This window comes from Panthera onca, chromosome X, assembly GCF_046562875.1.
Source record: "Panthera onca isolate mPanOnc1 chromosome X, mPanOnc1 haplotype 2, whole genome shotgun sequence".
In the NCBI taxonomy this organism is placed as follows: Eukaryota; Metazoa; Chordata; class Mammalia; order Carnivora; family Felidae; genus Panthera; species Panthera onca.
In genome coordinates, this window is record NC_138357.1 from 2,790,314 (window position 1) to 2,813,764 (window position 23,451).

Consider the following 23,451-nt stretch of genomic DNA (forward strand, 5'->3'; position numbering starts at 1 on the left):
AAAACTCAGAAGTGTGGGTCACTTGATAGGCAGCAGGATAATTCAACAGGATTCTGTAGCACTGACTTTAATGAGAAAGATGCAAGTCTTGACTACTGGTACACTTCTGGAGGAATGGGTTCAGATGGTGTGTGGGCACCTTTGAGAAGGATATTTGAGAGATACATATTTAGAATTATTGTCAACGAAGAGTTTATGGGACCAGGGTTGTTTAGATGGGAAAAGAGTTGATGAGGGAGAACCCAATAAGCATCTTTATTACTTTAGGGGCTGGCATATAGGCAAGGGAGGATATATTACCAGTTAAAAGGAAAAGATTCTAACTCAACTGAACAAGGCATTTTCTGAAACTGGACCTGTCCACAGAGTGGGCTTGTATGGGACTGAGCTGATCATTGCAAGTGTACAATAAGGACTAGATGGCCATCTGTATGCAATGGTAATAAAGGGGAGGATGGACCCAAAAGAATAAAATATTCTTTGTTAAGATCTCATCAGTCTAGGGACACCTGGATGGCTCAGTCTGTTAAGCATCTGACTTCGGCTCAGGTCATGGTGTCATGGTTCACAAGTTTGAGCCCCGCATCAGGCTCTGTGCTCTCAGCACAGAGCCCACATTGGATCCTCGGTCTCCCTCTCTGCCCATCTCCCACTTGTGCACTTGCTCTCTCTCTCAAAATAAATAAATAAACTTAAAAAAACAAAAATATCTGACTAGTCTAAAATGCTATGCTTCCTGTGCATGCATGATTTCTAGATTTTGCTATTTTTTGCCTCTTTAGATTTGATACTTCTTGAAGTATTTATTTGCTTTTATAGAGAATGGCTTCAGGTAATATTAGAAAATAAATTACAGGGGTGCCTGGGTGGCTCAGTCGGTTAAGCGGCCAACTTCGGCTCAGGTCATGATCTCGCGGTCCGTGAGTTTGAGCCCCGCGTCGGGCTCTGTGCTGACTGCTCCGAGCCCGGAGCCTGTTTCAGATTCTGTGTCTCCCTCTCTCTCTGACCCTACCCCGTTCATGCTCTGTCTCTCTCTGTCTCAAAAATAAATAAACGTTAAAAAAAAATAAAAATTAAAATTAAAAAAAAATAAAATAAAATAAAAAAAAGAAAATAACACAGCCAATACACCAAGTTATTACACTTAAAAAAAAGGAAACCTTAACATTGACTACATTGACATATTTAATATCTCAACATTTATTATAATTGAGTACATTAATTTGGGTTAAGCAAATGTGATTAAAAACACTAGACAATTAAAAAGAAGCAAAAGTATAATGCAACCACCTCTCTTAAGTCTGCAGAATTGTGTGCCTTTTTAGACATGAAAGTGTCTGTTTTGAATAGAAATCAATATTGATCTTACAAGCTTTCCATCAATTTCTTGCATATTGGTTCTAAAACTCCCTTAAAAGCACAGTGTATCTTAAAGGTGGAGAAGTCAGCCTATCTTGGATCTCTTTATCCTGTACTCGATCAACTAGGCTATACTGACTCAGGGTTGGTACCTCCAACACAAAGGAGCAGCCTTTCTTTCCCTTTTATTCATTCATTTAGCACCTGTCAGTGTCTATCATGTGCCAAATCCCTCGCTGTGGGCTATACCTGGGGAATACCAGCTCATATTTAGTGGTACATGACCTATTGTACCACTTTTCCCCTCCAGAGCAAATCTGATGTACATCTATGCAAATAAATGGAATGTTCCTCTCTGATCATTTGACGGGAAGACAAGTCCACCAGCCAATGTGCGTAGGAGTCAGAAACTGGAGAGAGATGGAGACATTTTCTAATTAAATTAAGGGAACAGACCCTCAGTTTTCATCAGAAAACTTTCAGGTTGTCCTTCCTCTCAAGGACCTTACATAGTGATCCTGGTCCCAAAGGCAGATGAGCTTAGTTGAACCTGAGTAGAGTATCAGCTGACCACATGGATGGGCCTGCAATTTGTTTAGACAGTCAACAGCTTTCTCTGTTCCAAGTACTTGGGACTCCAGTAGTTGCTGATATCCTGGCTAGCTCAGATTGGGTAGCTCACTGTGGCTTTCCCTGGGTTGACAAGCTCTTCTTTGGGAAGGTCTGTGAGTCAAGTCTCTACCCAGCAGAGAAATCTAAGTTTGGAAGAGTATCTCAGTTCAAAATTATTTTCATAGAAAGGGGAGGAGAGGGAAGGAGGGCACTTTGACTTTTGTGGTACTTCATAGGGAGACCTAGGATGCCCAGAGGAGGAACATGATTTTATACTTTCCTCTCTTTGTAAGAGTATGCCTCAGGGAAGACCTATGGAGGGCAATGTTACTTGGTAAAATGAGGTAACCTCCGCACAGACCTTGGCACACGACACTAAATCAATGCTTGGTAATGTGGTTACTGTTACTGAGAACATGGGTTCTGGAGAGAGACAGCAATGGTTCCACACGATGTAGTGACCACCTTCTGAGCCTTGATATTCCCATCTATAAACTGGGGACAAGAATAACCTCTGCATAGGATTAGTATGAGGATTGATGCCATCACTTTGTGATAATGCCTGATAGGTAGTAAGGCCTTGAGAAATGTTAACTGTTTTTCTCCCTTCTTAATCCTGCTGGAGTCTATACAACCTGAAACCTACTTTTGAAGATTTCTGTGTAACTATTGGAATTGAGGGAAAAGGTATTAATCAGCTATCAAGATTCAGAGACAGATGTTCCTTTGGTCAGTGGCCTCTTAAGAATCACACCCCATGGAATGCAATCTTATCTGTGTAGACTTTCAAATGCATGCCCACAAGCTTGCAGGAAAAAAACCTCAATTATAGTGAAAACTGGGAAGGAGAAGATAATTAAAATCTGCTATATAACTCAATGAAAAGCAATTAACTATTTTTAAATGTGTATGGAAAGTTAAATATATAAATGTATGTATATATATGTGTATATATATGTATACATACATACACACATATATATGGCAACTATAACAGACAAGCTAAATATTAGCCTAAGCCAATCCCTAGCATTCAATGTCTGCAATTTACCCACCAGAGATTTACCCATTTGGCCCCTCAGAAGCTTCAGGGGACCTCTTGTTTTCAAGCCCCAAAGATACACTTAGAGCTGTAACCTAGAATGTGGGGTTGCTCTCTGTCCCAAAAGTCAGGACACACTGAAACTCATGCTCCTGCCTATCGTACCAGACCATCTAAACTCATCAGGAAGCCAACCTATCTTAAGAAAGCCAAGATGGAATTCTTGTTCAATCTTTTTTTTTCTTGAGCCTGAAATAAGATCATAGATGTAAAGTGCTTGCTAAGCTATTAAAAGCTACACACACAAGTTGTTGTCATCATTAAGATACTCTACTAGATGCAATCAGTTCAACTTGAGAAGGGCAAAAGTCTGAAGAAATCAAATGGGGAGGAGGAAAGTGAGGGAAGAGGAGCTAGCAACTTGGGGCAACTGGGGACAGCCAAACTTGTCCAGGAGTCATCAACTTCTTCTCAGCCTGGAAGAGCTAAAAGAAAACAGTAGTAGCCATTAGATTAGAAATGCACATCCAATCCAATAACCAGTCAGAGGTTCTTGGGGTGGTTGATGTCTCCAGGCATTAGGAAAAATAGTCCAGGTCAAGTGTCTTCTAGAGAGAAGGCAGAACAGGCTTATAGCTGGTGCAGAGCCTGGCAGCTACCCATTTCCATTGTCTTCAAGGTGGATACTCTGCTCTGTTTCTAGCTGAGGAGGTGCTAAGGAGAAGGGGCTCCCAGAATTTGGAAAGGCAGTGTCCTATAGGCACCAGGTCCCATGCAGCTCAGACACTGAGTCTGGGTCAGTTCTACTGGCTTTTAGCATGCAAACCTGTCTTCAGGCAGTGTTGGGGATGTGGTCCAGAGGCTACCCAAGCAGCCCTTCCTGGTTGGGCCAGCCCCAGGATGGCACCATCCCCTCCCACATATGCCCATTTATCCTGGCCTTTACCTACTGCTGGTCCCCCACCTGATTCTAGTTTCACTGAGCACCTTGCTTTTTGAGTCCTGATTTTATGCTATATAAGCAATGGTGGAAGTGATCCAATGGTGGAATTTAGAAGAGAGCCTTGGATTTGAATTAGAAGTTCTGGGTTGAGATCCTGATTCTGCCATCCACTAGCTAGTTGTTTCCTTTTTAGGTCTTCATTTGCTTGTTCTCAAATGAGGCTAACAACACAGGCCTGGCCAGCATCCCAGGGAAGCTAGAGAGCTCAGATAAGATGCTGCATGAAAGGTACTTATTGAGAGGAAGATGCTATAACTCCTGCAACTTAGAAGGGTCTGTGGGGAGGGTCTTTATCTGTACCACCTAAAACTTCAAAGCCTCAAGGCTAAGAGAGATAGTAGCATTCTGGTTTGAGACTCAGGAAGAGACCCGGGCACATTTCTTCTCCCAAATAAGTTTCCTGGCTGCTTGGTACCCACCTAGAAGAGCTTCTCATAGCATTTCCCACAGTGGATGGTGTCATGGTGAATGAAGATCTGATCCAGGAGCTCACCCATTGGTTTACTGCAAATCCCACACTGAAAGAGAAAGCAAGCTAGAGGTCAACATGTAAGTGAAGCAACATAAATTAGCGGAGTGTGGAGGGTGCACCTGAGCAGACACTGACTTGATGGCACATCCTGGACTTTGAAGCAGAGAACCAAAGTTGGTAGAAAACAGAGACAAAACTCAAACAAACAAACAAACCCACACAAATTAGCAGGCATGATGATCACATAGTAGTTAGGAGCCCAGGTTTCAGGACTGTGCTTGGATTTGAGCCCTAAATCCACTGTTTATTAGCGGGGTGATCTTGGGCAAGTTACTGAGGTTCTCTGAGACTCTATTTCCTGATATATAAAGTGGGCACACTGGCAGGTTATCATAAGGGTATGGTGAGGTAGCCCATAAAGGACACTGAACCTGGGGTCATATGTAAAATAAGCCATTGCTGTTGTAGGAGGGCTGAAGGACTTTAATTGTGATATTTAAGGTCCAAAGGAAGGTGATATGAAAACCTAATGAAAGGGAAGGCTATTACAACAGTGTAGCTCTGCTGTCCTCAGGACTCTCACACCTGCCACTCTAGTGGGTATCTGAAGGACAAAAGTGGCCAGTCATCTACAGCGGACCTTCCTGCAGACAGTCTTGAATAAGAGGGGTCATGAGTTCCTAGGTGTCTAGGTCTCCAACCATCTCCACGGCTGCCCTGGGCTGATCAGGCATTCTGGCTTCCAGTTTGCAAAAGATGCTGAGCACCATGGAAATGACTGCTGGCATCCTCAACTCCCTCCACTCGTTCAGTTCCCACTTCTCCCAAGCCTCTGGCATGGAGCACAATCACACAGAGATCAAGCCTTCTTTCTAGTCTTTGATCCACGAGGCTCCCTAAGTCTGGACGATGTTAGCACCACCCTTCTTCCTTACCTTAAAGCAATAATCATGGCAGCAGATGCCAAGATGCTCTAGGGTAATCTTTGGACAGTCTCTGATCTCCTGGTTGCAGTAAGTACAGATCCCTCCAGTTGTTCTGTGAGATGAAAAACAAGAACCTGGCAATCAGGCTGGCATGCAGGCTACTGATGTGATGCAGCCAGACCCTCTGATTTGACACAAACAGCCCTATGTGCCTGTATTCTCAGCCTGCCATCTTTTTCTGCAGTGTGCAATTGGTTACATATCCCTTGGCTGGGCCTCAGTTTACTATAGACCTTCATGATATTTCCAGAAATTGGTCATGTATCTTCACCTTACTCACAATCATATGTGTGGACCCCTTGGTTTGATTCTTATTCCAGGCAGCTTACCTCTCCCTGACCCCTTGCCTGGCATGCTGGGGGCACTACTCTCCTCTAGAACAGGAAGACCCATGCCTTCTTCTATAGGACATGTGCCCTTGTCTTCCCTACCTGGCCCCCTGTCTTCATGATGCTTCCCTTCATGCCTGGGGCCACTAAGCCCTGCCTCTCAGACCCTACACTCTTGGACCCACCCTGCCCCATGATACTCCAATGACCATCCCAAAGACAGTCTGGCTGTAGATTCTGATGGGACATCATGTTTGAGTTCTAGATACTGACTTCTAGGTTGAGTATCTTCCCACTTTGAGGGTCCCTGCTTTTGTTTCTGAGAGTCACCACTGCTTTTCCTCCTCAGAGGGAATCTGCTCAAAATGCCTGCCCACCATGATTCTTCAGGCATAAATTGGGAGTGCTTTCTTTCAGAGATTTGGGTATGCTTCTGACAGAAGCCAGAGGTGTTGCTACCAACCTGGAGCCACACAGGATCCTCCTTTCAAGGGCCCAGAATTACCACGATCATCTCAGGTTTGGTCCCTCCATCATGTAGGGCTCAGTCTCTTAACAGTGTTGCTAAAGACTCCTGCCTTAATCAAAATCCTGTTCCCCGCCCCCCATGTATTTTACCATCACCAGTTTCAGCTCACAGTTAGTCAGATAACACAGTAGAAATACCCCTGACCTGGGAGTAGTCATGGACCTGGGATTTAGTCCTGGCTCTGCCACTAACTCACTGTGTAACATAAGGTACATTATTTATTCTTTTCAGGCTTGTTCCCTTCACTGTGACCTGAGTGAACTGCATCTCTAAGACTCCTTTCTCTTTTATTTCAAGAATTTAGAAATAGGACTTTTTTATCATTAAGACCATCCTGTGGCCACTGTCATCTAGTGACAGCTTTAAAAACTGCTGAATGAAGCAATGTCTGCACCTTCATTCAATTCACATGAATGGCTCTCTCTGGCTTCTTGATGATAGCAACCCATTTTTCCTCACTTTCCACCTATTGCTGTCTTTTGTAGTTTAGTTTTTTTTTCTTTCTGGTCATATTTACAGGTTAATTAAGTGATCATTTAGGTTCTAATTCCAAGGGCCTCTCCTGCTAACATGAGCTCCTTGGGCTTTCAGACATCATAATTTCCCTTCTCAGTAGCCTTTTGAGTTTGCCCTCTTTGTCTTAGCTGGGTCCAAAGGCTTTAGTTGCCACAAGTGTGACACCCCAAGGACAGATCTGCAAGTGGATCAGAAGCAGCCAAATGGAAGACAAAAGCAAATAGACTTAGTGTGGAAATGTCTCTCAGCTGTTTCTTCTCTGTAGACCTGAGAGCTCCCTGGAAAGATAGTAGACTTACCTCTCAGAGTACAGAGAGCTGTCACATGCAGGTTTCTTCTCCACGTCACATGAGTCTTCAATGCTTCTAATGCTGCAGAGAGTGTGATGGGGAAGAAGAGGGCAGAAGATGGGAACCAGATGACTACCACAGTCATGAGCGGAAATGCTTTTATAATATTTTTAATCCTGTGGCCACAAGCTGAGACATGGTTCTGCATGGCCAGCCATCATCTTATGCTGAAGGGCAGTGGAAGCTTTGAAATTGGTGCCAGGGAGGCATAATTCTCTTGGAGAAGGGCTCTTGCATGGGGGCAAAGAATACCTGCCATGCTGAGGAAGATGACAAGGGCAGTGGCCATGCTTCTTAAGGCTGTGTATTCCAGGAGGCACCCTCCCAGATTCACTGACCAGTAGGAAAAGATCATGGCTCTTCTCCCCACATATGCGTCTGGGTTATAATGTGAGTCACTAAGAGCCCACTCACAGCAGAAATCAGACGTTAAGAATGGGAGCAAATAAAAGAAGGAAAGATTCTGACATATTACCTGTGTTTGAGTTACAGGGGGAATTGGGGTGAAGTTTTTTTTTTTTCCGTTTCGCATCTTTATTTTCAATATGACTTTTGATAATAAACACAAATGATTTAAAAAAACCCTATTGTCAGGAAAGTGTGACCAGCTACAAGCCATGGGATACACTTTAGTGAAGCTGCCATTCTCACAGGAGCCATGTGGTGGCCATGAGAGGTAGCCAGAAAAACTGCTGTTCAGAGGTTAAGTGATTTGCCTAAGGACATGCTTGGAGTAAGGAGTGAGCTAGAATTTCAGTCCAGGTTCTGTTTTTTGTGTGTGTGTGTGTGTGTTTTTTTTCTCAGCATTAAGCTTATCTCTAAGCTTCCTGGAAGGTAAAGGAAAAGGGGGAAACACAATACACTACACAATCCTCCAATAGAGAAACTCTGCTTTTTTCATAAGACATAACATTTTAACTGAATGTAAACTTCAATTTTAAAATAAATTTAGATGGGGTGCCTAGATGGCTCAATCGGTTAAGCGTCTGACTTCGGCTCAGGTCATGATCTCACAACTCGTGAGTTTGAGCCTCGTGTTGGGCTCTGTGCTGACTGCTCTGAGCCTGGAGCCTGCTTCAGATTCTGTGTCTCCTTCTTTCTCTTTGCCCCTCCCCTGCTCATTCTCTCTCTCTCTCTCTCTCTCTCTCAAAAATAAACATTAAAATTTTTTCAAATAAATGTAGTTGTCATATGGTAAGAATTAAAGTTTACAGAGGAGTGGGAATGACAGAAGAAAACCCAGGAGACAGAGTTCAGTCAAGTAACACTCCTAGAGGCAAATGCTGGATGGCAGGGACAGCTCCCTCGGGGGTGCTGGGGTTTTTGCATATATTATTTCTAATCTCAAAACCTCCCTAAAACAAAGCTATAGAGTCAGAAAACAGATCAGTGGTGGCCAGGGGCTGTGGCTGGTGGTGTGGGAGGCTGCTAATGGTTATGTGGTTTCCTTTTGGGGTGATGAAAATTGGATTGTATTGTGGTGATGGCTGCACACATGATGAATGTACTAAACGCCCCTGAATTGCACACTTTAAAGAGGGAAGTTTATGACACGTGAATTATATCTCAATAAAGTTATTGACAAAAACCACCCTTAGGAGTTACAGGTGAAGAAACTGAGGCTCAGAAAGGTTGAGAATCTTGTGAAAAATGACCCAACCAATGGGGGCCAAGCTAGGGCTTGAACTTGACGTCCATGTCCATTATCCCACAACACCCATGAAAGCTGGTCCAGAATCCCCAGAGGCCCAATCATGAAATAAGGCCAGGGAGCTCCTCTCTGTAACTAAAATCCTCATCCTAGGCATGAGATGATGTGCCATAAAAAAATATTCCTGGGAGAATGGTATGTCAGTGTAGATTACTTTTTAACTGAGGTGGCATGAAGGTATCCTTCCATGTGGCATCAGGAAACAAGCAGATAAAGAGATGATGAGTGAAAAGTTAAGTATATATCAGGACCTGTAGTCAAATGTGTGCTCAAATGTGTGCAATTAATGGCCATACAGTGGCCATACAGCAATTAAATGTGAGGAACCCTGGCATGCTGGAAAGGGCATGGGAGCTTAAGAGATGGTAGAGATGGGATTAACTAGATAAAAGAGATTGGAACAGGATGGAATTAACTAGATAAAAAGTCCTTAAGGGCTTTGCCAGCTCTGTAAAGAGGAATGCTCTTAGAATTTCACTAAAGAAAGCTTGTGGTCTACCAAGAAAAAAAGTTAGGCAGAAGGGCATGGCACTGGAAGTAGGATGTAGGATGAATTAACAATAAAGGGGAACACAAAGGTACCAACTTAGGTAGAACAGCTTGAAATCATGTCTGTGGGCAATTATATCATTCATCCATTCAATAAATGATTACACAGAAACAATTCTGGGCCAAGCCCTGGATGAGGTATGGGGGATTCAGGATCATGGAAGGATCTGAGACTTGCTCTTACCTGTCATAGCATGAAGACACTGGCTTCCCAGAGGATACCTCACTAGCATTCATGTATTCCTTCATGAAGAGAATCCCTTTGCTGTAAAAGAAGCACAGTGAAACAGAAAGAGGTATACTGAAAGATTCCAGGGCACTGGGTCTTGCCCAAAGGAGGGTCCCAAGGCTGGGAGGAAGTGAAGGAGCTTATGGTAAGCCCTGGAGGTAGAGGCACTGATGGGCTCTAACTGCCACCAGGCAAGGAAAATGGCAAACAAGAGCTGCTGCACTGGTGAGTGTACTATTGACTGGGCTGAAATTGGAGGCTGTGGGCTCAGGTTGCTGTGTACAAATGTGAGAGCCCTAGAAAAAGGCTCCCTGCAATCAATGTCAACATGCTTTCCTTCATGAAGATCTCTATACCATGGGAGGCTTGTCCCCCACCTCCCCAGACTGCAGTAAAGTGAACTTCCTATCTTCCTCTCTGACTGCATTTTCTTCCCCTTTTGCCCTGGCTCAGGATAGTTTCCAAACTGCAGCCGTAGACTGTTGGTCCTCGCCACTCTGTGTGAATCTCTAGCAACAATAAAATCTCTCCCTTCTCAATCCTAGATAGGCCTGTGGCAAAACTGGAAGTCAGCTTCATGTTTGGCTTACCATGGCCCTGAATTTGACCTTTATCAAGCTGGCTTGATGTTATCAGAGAGTGCTCTGATCTCCTTGCCCTCCCCATACACACACCTCACTCAGCCTTCCTGCAATAGCTAATACTGCAGGCGAGGCCAGGAGTGTAGGTGAAGCAGTAAATAATGTGAGAGAGACAGACATAGGCTCTGGCCTCAGTGGGCTTTCTCTGGCCTTACCACATGTTTCTCAAGAGATATTATTAGCAAGGTCCTACAGATGGCAGAACACCAGGAATTGACATTGGGATAGGGGGAAGGGGATACGATGAGACTCTGTCCAGGCTTACAAACAGGACTTTAAATTGGGGAGATCTGGACTACACTATGTGGTCCCTTAACCAACGGGATTCTGGGAATTGGGGGTGGCACTAGAGCTAATATTAGGGAAGTGACATGGGGCAAAAACCAAGTCATTTAGCTCTTGGGGGGATATAGCCCAGAGAACACCTCCCAGGTTGTCTCTTATTACCTGGTTGAAATGGAGTCCAATTCACTTGGGGAGGCTGGGATGTAAACATGAGGCTGCTCAGTAGAAGGAGTAGTGGTAACAGTGACCATACAGCTTGAGGGGTTTTTCACCCTGAAGGAAGTAAATGGAGGGGGGAGTTTGTCAACACTGAGAGCTGACATCTGCCAAGGTCAAATAGGGTTTGGGGGCCTACTCCTGAGACTGCCACTTGAAGGAGTTAAAAAATATGCCAATGTTTTTAAAACAACCCACACAAATCACGGAGCTTATACAAGTTATACAAGTCTCCTGAGATCAGTGGGTAGAAACACTTACTTTATAGATAAGAAAATCCAGGTTAAGTGACCCAGGTAACACTGAGTCAGTGGCAAGACCTTAATCTTACAGATCCTCCCAGAACTCCCCAGTACAGCCAAAGGCCTTGGCCTGTGACTCACTTGATTTGAGCAGAGCCATTGAGCTGACAGGGACTTGACAGAACAACTCAACTCACCTCCTCACTGGATGGGACAGCCCCTTCCTAGGATCAGCTCTATCCCCCATCCTCCAGAGAACTCTCTGGAGAATAGAAGGCCAAGGGAGAGAGGGACAAATGAATTTAGGCATCACCAAAGAAGAGACTTGGATGTACCTCATTCTGGAAGGCATTTGCCACAAGCAGAGGCAAGACACTGACACATATGATGGTTTTTCTGAATCTCCACCATTTGACTGTACACACAGTCCTTGGCCTAGAATCTGACCTCCTAGCTGGCTTGCAAGGTTTTTCTCTGGCCAGGCCCTTACTTGCTTTCACTCTGCCTGTTCCTGGGTCACCAGTCCCATACCCAAAGCTGCCATAGCTGCTTGCTGCCGTCTAAGGCACTCTGTTGGGCACCACCACTGCCCCCCCCCCAAAACTTGTGCCATCCCCTTTACATCTACCCACTCTCCAGCGGCCTTGGGACAGCTCTATAGGCATACATTGTCTTGGGATGAATTTGGCTTCTCTCCAACATGTTGCTGCTCAGATCAAGTTCTGGATGTGGCCGTCTCAACCTGACCCAGGTTCTGGGGTATCACTCCCTTGTTACAGAATCCAGTGTTCAAGACCTCAACTAGTTTAACAGTGGGCAGGGGTGAGAACAATCATGATCTTGTACTGCCTAGCTCCCCAGCCTCATCTTCTCAAACTATTTCATACACACACACACACACACACACACACACACACACACACCTGAATCTCTAGCCACACTAACTGCCCTAATACTTTTGCACATAACACCACCTTCTCCTTTCAGAAACCCTTCTGGAGTACTTGTTCTATCACCTCAGAGAAGTACCTTGCTTTGGGCATAGTACCCTGCTTTTATGTACCCAGTGATCCTATGCCTATTCCTATGTCACCCTATGATATAGGAATGAACCATGGAAACTAGAGGAGGTGGGCTGACTGGGAAGGGAGGCCCCATGGGAAAGACAGATGGGGGATAAAATACAGAGCCAGAGTATGAGGAGAAACTGAATGCATGAGGAAAGAACAACTAGCAAGTGTCCGGCATTCTGTGGTCCATACTTAGCACAATAGCTGAAGGGACAATAGAGCTGAAGGGGAAAGGTAAAAAAAATTCCGTGGGGATCCTTCTAGGACTGCAATGTGAGCAACTGAAGACCCCCACCAGGAAGGCTCTTATTCCTGGTCAGGTAACATCCCACCTCCCTCCCATAGCCTCCTCCTCCTAATCTAAGATCCAGCCCTGGCCCTGCCCACCTGGTCTCCTTTCTCCCTCCTCACTTCACTTCTTAGCCTCCATCCACAGAACCCTTCATTTATTCTCTTCTTCTCAGCTCCCTCTCCCATTGTGGTCTCTGTACATGCTGCCCGTGTTGTGTCTTTCCAGGTTGTTTTCCAGTCTGGCTCTTCCTTGTGCTTCAGGCCTCAACTTAATTGTATCCTTCTTAGCAGAAAAGCTTTCCCCAACAATCTGAGCTACAACACTCCTTGTCCCAGCCTCTCTCATCAGAGGACCCAGTTTCCTTCTTTTCTGGGCTTATCACAAATGGAGAAGCACAAATAGAGCACAGCCATTAGCAGCATAGGCTCTGGACTCTGACTGTCTGGGTTCTGATCCCTGTTAGACCACTGCCTGGCCAAATGACTGTTGGCAAGCTATTTAACCTCCCTCTGCTTTAGTTTCTGCTCTGTAGATCTGAGATAATAGCACCTCCCCTATAGGGTTGGTGTGAGAATGAGACAAGTACACATAAGGCACAAGAACAGTGCCTGCACATTTTCAGTACACAGCAGACACTAATGGTTGTCATTATGGTATTGTTGCTATAGTGTTTATTCATTGGTACACCATGCAGTCCCTGAGGGTAAGTGCTCAGGGGCCTGGCCTTCTTGCTCAATGTGGGTGATACCTACAACTGGTTCATAGAAGGTACTTATATTTTGTCTCTAGGCCCATGGCTCTTGCTTACTTCCAAACTCATGGTTGCTTTGGGGAAAGATCTCCAGAGAGCAAAGAGAGCACCCAAATGTTGCCATGCAAGGCCACCCTTGTAGGGGTGGCAGTGGAAGAGTTCATCCAACATCCTTTATCTCTGATAGGAGCTCCTGTTCACACCAGGGTACACCTTCCTCAGAGATCTTCCATCTCCATTAATGGCAAAGGCATTCCACATCCCTCTCCTGACCCAGGTCTTCATGCTCCGGATGGCTGCCAGAAAACATGGTACTCTGTTCACCTTCTCTGTTCCAGGATTGGTCAAAAAGATTTGATGCTATGGCTTCAAACTGAAGTCGATGAGGACCTACCCCTGGGCACTCATTGCTGGTCACCTTTCCACTGCTTCCTGGCCACTTATATCTGCAGAGAGGATTGCCTAACATGTTAGGGTTTGTTCTGGATGGTGGCTCATGAAAAGAAACCTGGGCTGTAGTAGGAGCCCAGCACAGTGTAACGCTTACCTGCTGGTGTGGCTTCCCAGTTCTACAAGCTCCTCTGGTCTTCTGGGGCTGCTCTGCTGCTCTGGGGTTCTGGGGGCTGCAGACTGCTGGGAGGGTGCAGCTGGGTCCCCGTGGCCACCTCTCAGGACTGCAGGCCTCTCCTGCCATGTCTCTCCCACTTCGGCAGCCACATTCTTGTCTTCAGAATCAGCCAAGGTGCTGAGGAACAGTGAACACCTTTACGGAATGAGTCTTTGGGACCAGTCCTTCTTCACCCACTGCATGCTGATGTCACCTACTGTGGCCATAATGGGCTCCTCTCCCAGAAGGTGGGGAAGAGAGGAGCCCAGTACGGCCCCCACCCCAGGGAGAGTCTGTCTCCCCTTTGGGTTAGTAACCCAGCACTACTGCTCCCTTCCTACTGACAAAGACAGTCTCCAAGAACACATGATTACTTCAATGAGGTTTTAAAAGACAGTCTTCTTCTAGTTGGAAACAGTTGCATTCCTGTCCCCTCCTTCCATTGGCATTTTTTTTTTTTTGCAAGGCTTCCCTGTCCCAGTCCATCTGTCCTGTCTAAAAAGCCTCAAGCCATCTGGTCTCCTCCCCAAGCAGTAGTGTTCAGACGACTTATGAACACAGCCAGTCCTGCCAGTGCCCAGCTGTCTGGGAAGGAGCATCTCCCCTAGGCTCCCCTGGCAGGCTGGGTGAAGGTGACAAAAGGGAAACAGACCATAATGCTCACTGGGTTTTCAAAGGGGCTAATGACCCCAAAATTGGTCACCAATACCCAAAGACTCTGGGCCAGGCCAGAAATATGTGCCTTGGCCCATTTGTGATCCTCAAGCGCCATCTGGTGGCTGCTATGGGCAAGACTGCAGCATAAGCCCTGCCCAGTACATCCATTTTCCTTATAGATGGTCACATTTCCCAGCAGGCACCGCGGTCAGAACGCTTGGCTGCAGGAAATGGTGGTGCTCGCGGTGCGCACACACTGAAATGCGTAGGAGCCTGGCGCACACACAGGCAGGTGCATACGTATGTTGTGGCAGCCTTATTTTCACAGCTAGGAGTATGTGTCTTCTTTATTGCTAAGTAGTCCTAGCTATTATTACGAGGTAATAGTATTTTCATCCTCTTTTTACGATGAACAATCTGGGGTAAGGGTCCCTTTGCAGGTCATAAATGGCAGTCAGAATGGAACTTCAGCCTCCCTCCCTGGGAGATGAAAGTGGAATGGAAGCAGAAGCAAGAGCTCATCACTTAAATGTCCGAGATAAGAGATAAGTATACAAACAAAAAGTTTGAAAAACCTCAGTTTCTTCCCCACAACAGCCAAACATTATGAAAGAGCTGTCTACACTTACTCTTGTGACTTCTTGACTCATTTTTCCTTGTCAACTCTCCACTGAAGCTACTATTGCTTCCCAATATCCCAAATTATCTGTGCCTAGTACCAATATCTGGTCCTTTAGCCCTTGCCCACACTGGGGACTCTCCAGAATCTCAGGGACCCCAAAAGCAATCATCTGAAGCTGAAAAACTTAATTTGAAATGCTCTGGATATTTTATCCAGGTAGATGAGCCTTGGAGACACCCCAAGGGCTGTTTCTCTTGCTCCCTCACTCCTCGCTTAGATACAGTCTCCATAAGATTACTATCCAGGCAAAAAAAAAAAAAATTCTTAAAACCCTCCTCTACAAATAGTAGTAGGAACCTTTAGTCTTCATGTGGAACAGGTAACCTCAATTTACCCATCCACCAGAAACACAATTCTCATAAAAAATAAAGTGGGGCAAAGACAAGAGCTAACTCATAAAACCAGTGAATTTCTGTGTGTGTTTATACTTACTCATGGCTGAAAATTTAGAATTAAAGCCATGAGATCTCTGCTTGTGTTTGTCTATATGTTTATGTATATATGTTTGTGTATATATGTATGTTATATATGTATAATATTTTCTTATCTCTGGAGAGTATACCAAATTAATTTATAAAATCCTTTATCTTCTATTCCAAATAACTTAGAGATAAATAAGCACTTACACAAATTAAACATTCCTAAAACTTTCATAAATTAAAGAAACAATTTCTAATACTTTGTAAAAAAAACAGTATTCTTATAAAAACTAACACAAATGGCTAAAATTAACAACACTGGAAACAACAGATATTGGTGGGGATGTGGAGGAAGTTGGTGGGAATGCAAACTGGTGCAGCCACTATGAAAATAGTATGGAATTCCCTCAAAAAGTTAAAAATAGAACTATCCTACCATTCAGCAATTTCACTATTTGGTATTTATCCAAAGGATATAAAAATATTGATTCAAAGGGGCATATGAACACTGATGTTTATAGCAGCATTATCAACTATAGCCAAACTATGGAAAGAACCCATATGTGCATTGACTGATGAATGGATAAAGAAAATGTTGTGTGTGTGTGCATTTATATTACTCAACCATTGAAAAGAATGAATTTTTTCCATTAGCAACAATGTTGATGAAGGTAGACTGTATTATGCTAAGCGAAAAAAATCTGTCAGAGAAAGACAAATTTCATATGATTTCACTCATATGTGGAATTTGAGAAACAAAAGAGATGAAGATAGGTGAAGATAAAAAGAGAGAGAGGAGAAACCCATAAGAGATTCTTAATTTTAGAGAACAAACTGTGGGTTGATAGAGCACTGTGGGTGGGAGATGGGCTAATAGGGTGACAAGTATCAAGGAGGGCACTTGTGATGATCACTGTGTGTTATATGTAAGTGATGAATCACTAAATTCTACACCTGAGACCAATTTTGCCATATATGTTAACTCACTAGGTTTTAAATAAAAACTTAAAAAAGAAAACAAAAACCCAAATATTTTAAAAATTCTAGTTCAAAAACTTAGCTAAATCTTTAGCAAACAAGACTAGTTTAATATTCCTAATTTAATGAAAACAGCTGTCTTGTGAGTTATCAACCTTACATATAATAGAAGCACATATTTTAATTTTTTAATATTTATTTTTTTTCAGAGAGTGCAGGTGCATGAATGGGAGATGGGGCAGAGAGAAAGGGAGACACAGAATCAGAAGCAGGCTCCAGGCTCTGAACTGTCAGCACAGCCTGATGCGGGGCTCAAAACCATGAACTGTGAGACGGTGACCTGAGCAGGAGTCAGATGTTTAACCGACTGAGCCACCCAAACGCCCCACACGTATTTTTATTATACTTGAGTATAATCTTCATAAATTTAAATGGTTTAACTAGCCACAGAAGCTAGTATTACATCTACTAGATGTAATATAGTATTATATTATAAAATATATTATTTTACATTTTATATATATAATCTATGTTTAGATTATAAAAATATAAATTTGCTTTTAATCAAACTGAGGCATTATTCTGACAAACTCTATTTCAGCAGTAATTATGTTTTATAACATGTCAGCTTAAAGACAGTTTCCAAGATCTTTTTGGAAATTTAAAACCTTAGATTGATGCTAAATTAAATTAACAGATACTTACTAAGTACCTAGATAATTTCTAAGTAAGATAAAATACTGAAATATTAGTTACTAAGCCTAAGTTTAAGTTTATATACTTTTTGCTTCTTATTTTTTATAGTACAGAGAGGTTGTACATACATTTGTTAATAAATGTGTTCATTTGTGCACATTGAAAAATTATACTATAAAAAAGTATATAACTATAAAGTTTTATGAGATATATATTCATAAGCTTTACTAGTCTACTGCAAAATGCTGGTATATGACAGATAATTCAAAATGATCTACATCTATTTTTCTCTGTAAAATAAAAGTTACTAACAGTTTAAAATTATAATCAATATGTATAAATGAGACTACTAAAAGTAATAAGGCAAAGGAGAACAACTTTGTATGCAAGGTATGAAAATATGTTTTTGTTAAGGAAAAAGAACAAGTTTGTCCTAAATTAAAATAGTGGTTCCAAAAATTTTGTAAGATGAAGTGTAAGTAGATAGTTTTAAAACTATAAAATGTTTACAGAAAATAAATTTTATTTGCCGTGTTCAAAATTTACTAAAATTTAGTGAGATTATTTATAGTATTTTCTCTTTTTAAAATTTTTTCTTAACGTTTATTTATTTTTGAGAGAGAGAGAGACAGAGCATGAACGGGGGAGGGTCAGACAGAGAGGGAGACACAGAATCTGAAACAGCCTCCAGGCTCTGAGCGGTCAGCACAGAGCCCGATGCGGGGCTTGAACTCACGGACCGCGAGATCATGACCTGAGCAGAAGTCGGACGGTTAACTGACTGAGCCACCCAGGCACCCCGAGATTATTTATAGTATTTTCAAAAAGAGCTCTAGTATCAAGTATTGTACTGATAAAAAACTAAAATTTGGCTTTCTCTCTGTTAAAATAGTAAGAGTTTCTTGGCTCACTGGCGTGCTCTTAATAAAAGGTTAATGATAGTTCTTTTTTCCTCAGTACTCTATTGTGAAAATGAATAAAGGAAAACCTCACTAAAATGGAGTCAGGAGGCCAGAAGTGGGAGCTCTCATGCCCTACCACTCCTTGGTGTCCTTTGCAAAACTAACAGGAAGAAGCCTAAATTTTACTATTCCAGCAGGAGGAAGATTTTCTCCTTGCCCAGCAATAGCCCAGCTCATGAGAGACTGTAACAACTCAGCCAAGGAAAAGCCGCTACACTTCAAAGTCCCAGTTCACTCCAATGGACTTTTTGTCTATAACAAGCCCTCCCAATGTTTCTCCTTTTTCTGTAATGGAGTGTTCCTCTTCTTTGCTCTTGGACTTGCTTTTACTGTAGCTTGTGTGTCCTGAATTGCAATTCTCTGCTATTCCTGAATAAACCCATTTTGCTGGTAAAATAACTGCCTTTTTATTTTTAAGGTGAACACTATCTAAAAAGAAAAGTTTTTATGTCTTATCAAACTAATATCCTATTCTTTATGTTGACGTTATCATGTCAATTATTTTTTTTCAATATGTGAAATTTATTGTCAAATTGGTTTCCATACAACACCCGGTGCTCATCCCAAAAGGTGCCCTCCTCAATACCTATCACCCACCCTCCCCTCCCTCCCACCCCCCATCAACCCTCAGTTTGTTCTCAGTTTTTAAGAGTCTCTTATGCTTTGGCTCTCTTCCACTCTAACCTCTTTTTTTTTTTTTCTTCCCCTCTCCCATGGGTTTCTGTTAAGTTTCTCAGGATCCACATAAGAGTGAAAACATATGGTATCTGTCTTTCTCTGTATGGCTTATTTCACTTAGCATCACACTCTCCAGTTCCATCCACGTTGCTACAAAGGGCCATATTTCGTTCTTTCTCATTGCCATGTAGTACTCCATTGTGTATATAAACCACAATTTCTTTAGTCATTCATCAGTTGATGGACATTTAGGCTCTTTCCATAATTTGGCTATTGTTGAGAGTGCTGCTATAAACATTGGGGTCCAAGTGCCCCTATGCATCAGTACTCCTGTATCCCTTGGGTAAATTCCTAGCAGTGCTATTGCTGGGTCATAGGGTAGGTCTATTTTTAATATTCTGAGGAACCTCCACACTGTTTTCCAGAGTGGCTGCACCAATTTGCATTCCCACCAACAGTGCAAGAGGGTTCCCGTTTCTCCACATCCTCTCCAGCGTCTATAGTCTCCTGATTTGTTCATTTTGGCCACTCTGACTGGCGTGAGGTGATATCTGAGTGTGGTTTGGATTTGTATTTCCCTGATAAGGAGTGACGTTGAGCATCTTTTCATGTGACTGTTGGCCATCCGGCTGTCTTCTTTAGAGAAGTGTCTATTCATGTTTTCTGCCCATTTCTTCACTGGGTTATTTGTTTTTCGGGTGTGGAGTTTGGTGAGCTCTTTATAGATTTTGGATACTAGCCCTTTGTCCGATATGTCATTTGCAAATATCTTTTCCCATTCCGTTGGTTGCCTTTTAGTTTCGTTGGTTGTTTCCTTTGCTGTGCAGAAGCTTTTTATCTTCATAAGGTCCCAGTAATTCATTTTTGCTTTTAATTCCCTTGCCTTTGGGGATGTGTCGAGTAAGAGATTGCTACGGCTGATGTCAGAGAGGTCTTTTCCTGCTTTCTCCTCTAGGGTTTTGATGGTTTCCTGTCTCACATTCAGGTCCTTTATCCATTTTGAGTTTATTTTTGTGAATGGTGTGAGAAAGTGGTCTAGTTTCAACCTTCTGCATGTTGCTGTCCAGTTCTCCCAGCACCATTTGTTAAAGAGACTGTCTTTTTTCCATTGGATGTTATTTCCTGTTTTGTCAAAGATGAGTTGGCCATACGTTTGTGGGTCTAGTTCTGGGGTTTCTATTCTATTCCATTGGTCTATGTGTCTGTTTTTATGCCAATACCATGCTGTCTTGATGATGACAGCTTTGTAGTAGAGGCTAAAGTCTGGGATTGTGATACCTCCTGCTTTGGTCTTCTTCTTCAAAATTACTTTGGCTATTCGGGGCCTTTTGTGGTTCCATATGAATTTTAGGATTGCTTGTTCTAGTTTCGAGAAGAATGCTGGTGCAATTTTGATTGGGATTACATTGAATGTGTAGATAGCTTTGGGTAGTATTGACATTTTGACAATATTTATTCTTCCAATCCATGAGCAGGGAATGTCTTTCCATTTCTTTATATCTTCTTCAATTACCTTCATAAGCTTTCTATAGTTTTCAGCATACAGATCTGTTACATCTTCGGTTAGGTTTATTCCTAGGTATTGTATGCTTCTTGGTGCAATTGTGAATGGGATCAGTTTCTTTATTTGTCTTTCTGTTGCTTCATTGTTAGTGTATAAGAATGCAACTGACTTCTGTACATTGATTTAGTATCCTGCAACTTTGCTGAATTCATGTATCAGTTCTAGCAGACTTTTGGTGGAGTCTATCGGATTTTCCATGTATAGTATCATGTCATCTGCAAAAAGTGAAAGCTTGGGGCGCCTGGGTGGCGCAGTCGGTTGGGCGTCCAACTTCAGCCAGGTCATGATCTCGCGGTCCGTGAGTTCGAGCCCCGCGTCAGGCTCTGGGCTGATGGCTCAGAGCCTGGAGCCTGTTTCCGATTCTGTGTCTCCCTCTCTCTCTGCCCCTCCCCCGTTCATGCTCTGTCTCTCTCTGTCCCAAAAAATAAATAAATGTTGAAAAAAAAAAATTTAAAAAAAAAAAAAAAAGTGAAAGCTTGACTTCATCTTTGCCAATTTTGATGCCTTTGATTTCCTTTTGTTGTCTGATTGCTGATGCTAGAACTTCCAACACTATATTAAACAACAGCGGTGAGAGTGGGCATCCCTGTCGTGTTCCTGATCTCAGGGAAAAAGCTCTCAGTTTTTCCCCATTGAGGATGATGTTAGCTGTGGGCTTTTCATAAATGGTTTTTATGATGTTTAAGTATGTTCCTTCTATCCCGACTTTCTCAAGGGTTTTTATTAAGAAAGGATGCTGAATTTTGTCAAAGGCCTTTTCTGCATCGATTGAGAGGATCATATGGTTCTTATCTTTTCTTTTATTAATGTGATGTATCACGTTGATTGATTTGCGAATGTTGAACCAGCCCTGCATCCCAGGAATGAATCCCACTTGATCATGGTGAATAATTCTTTTTATATGCTTTTGAATTCGATTTGCTAGTATCTTATTGAGAATTTTTGCATCCATATTCATCAGGGATATTGGCCTGTAGTTATCTTTTTTTACTGGGTCTCTGTCTGGTTTAGGAATCAAAGTAATACTGACTTCATAGAATGAGTCTGGAAGTTTTCCTTCCCTTTCTATTTCTTGGAATAGCTTGAGAAGGATAGGTATTATCTCTGCTTTAAACGTCTGGTAGAACTCCCCTGGGAAGCCATCTGGTCCTGGACTCTTATTTGTTGGGAGATTTTTGATAACCGATTCAATTTCTTCACTGGTTATGGGTCTGTTCAAGCTTTCTCTTTCCTCCTGATTGAGTTTTGGAAGAGTGTGGGTGTTTAGGAATTTGTCCATTTCTTCCAGGTTGTCCAATTTGTTGGCAATAATTTTTCACAGTATTCCCTAATAATTGTTTGTATCTCTGAGGGATTGGTTGTAATAATTCCATTTTCATTCATGATTTTATCTATTTGGGTCATCTCCCTTTTCTTTTTGAGAAGCCTGGCTAGAGGTTTGTCAATTTCATTTTTTTCAAAAAACCAACTCTTGGTTTCGTTGATCTGTTCTACAGTTTTTTTAGATTCTATATTGTTTATTTCTGCTCTCATCTTTATTATTTCTCTTCTTCGGCTGGGTTTAGGCTGTCTTTGCTGTTCTGCTTCCATTTCCTTTAGGTGTGCTGTTAGATTTTGTATTTGGGATTTTTCTTGTTTCTTGAGATAGGCCTGGATTGCAATGTATTTTCCTCTCAGGACTGCCTTCGCTGCATCCCAAAGCATTTGGATTGTTGTATTTTCATTTTCGTTTGTTTCCATATATTTTTTAATTTCTTCTCTAATTGCCTGGTTGACCCACTCATTCTTTAGTAGGGTGTTCTTTAACCTCCATGCTTTTGGAGGTTTTCCAGACTTTTTCCTGTGGTTGATTTCAAGCTTCATAGCATTGTGGTCTGAAAGTATGCATGGTATAATTTCAATTCTTGTATATTTATGAAGGGCTGTTTTGTGACCCAGTATATGATCTATCTTGGAGAATGTTCCATGTGCACTCGAGAAGAAAGTATATTATGTTGCTTTGGGATGCAGAGTTCTAAATATATCTGTCAAGTCCATCTGATCCAATGTATCATTCAGGGCCCTTGTTTCTTTATTGACTGTGTGTCTAGATGATCTATCCATTTCTGTAAGTGGTGTGTTAAAGTCTCCTGCAATGGCCACATTCTTATCAATAAGGTTGCTTATGTTTATGAGTAATTGTTTTATATATTTGGGGGCTCCGGTATTCGGCGCATAGACATTTATAATTGTTAGCTCTTCCTGATGGATAGACCCTGTAATTATTATATAATGCCTTTCTTCATCTCTTGTTACAGCCTTTAATTTAAAGTCTAGTTTGTCTGATATAAGTATGGCTACTCCAGCTTTATTTTGGCTTTCAGTACCATGGCAAATAGTTCTCCATCCTGTCACTCTCAATCTGAAGGTGTCCTCAGGTCTAAAATGAGTCTCTTGTAGACAGCAAATAGATGGGTCCTGTTTTTTTATCCATTCTGATACCCTATGTCTTTTGGTTGGCGCATTTATTCCTTTTACATTCAGTGTTATTATAAAAAGATATGGGTTTAGAGTCAATGTGATGTCTGTAGGTTTCATGCTTGTAGCGATGTCTCTGGTACTTTGTCTCACAGGATCCCCCTTAGGATCTCTTGTAGGGCTGGTTTAGTGGTGACAAATTCCTTTAGTTTTTGTTTGTTTGGGAAGACCTTTATCTCTCCTTCTATTCTAAATGACAGACTTGCTGGATAAAGGATTCTCGGCTGCATATTTTTTCTGTTTAGCACACTGTAGATATCATGCCAAGCCTTTCTGGCCTGCCAAGTTTCAAAAGAGAGATCAGTCACGAGTCTTATAGGTCTCCCTTTATATGTTAGGGCACGTTTATCCCTTGCTGCTTTCAGAATTTTCTCTTTATCCTTGTATTTTGCCAGTTTCACTCTGATATGTCGTGCAGATGATCGATTCAAGTTACGTCTGAAGGGTGTTCTCTGTGCCTCTTGGATTTCAATGCCTTTTTCCTTCCCCAGTTCAGGGAAGTTCTCA

The 23,451-nt window shown here is 42.4% G+C and overlaps 1 protein-coding gene across 21 annotated transcripts in view; it reads right to left on the minus strand.

Moving 5' to 3' along the window:
• Positions 1-1,167: 1,167 nt before the first annotated feature.
• ZNF185 (zinc finger protein 185 with LIM domain) overlaps positions 1,168-23,451 on the minus strand; it is a 101,056-nt gene continuing 78,772 nt past the window's right edge. For 14 of the 21 annotated variants that reach the window (XM_081793693.1, XM_081793700.1, XM_081793694.1 and 11 more), the window contains 7 exons: positions 13,732-13,947; positions 10,776-10,886; positions 9,643-9,723; positions 7,148-7,219; positions 5,424-5,526; positions 4,436-4,534; positions 1,168-3,498 (listed from right to left, as the gene is read on the minus strand). In XM_081793693.1, coding sequence (XP_081649819.1) covers positions 4,436-4,534; positions 5,424-5,526; positions 7,148-7,219; positions 9,643-9,723; positions 10,776-10,886; positions 13,732-13,947 — 682 coding nt within the window. In that variant the 3' untranslated portion in view covers positions 1,168-3,498. The remainder of the gene's footprint in view (positions 3,499-4,435; positions 4,535-5,423; positions 5,527-7,147; positions 7,220-9,642; positions 9,724-10,775; positions 10,887-13,731; positions 13,948-23,451) is intronic. The other 7 variants (XM_081793698.1, XM_081793696.1, XM_081793706.1 and 4 more) reach the window with 2 other exon arrangements.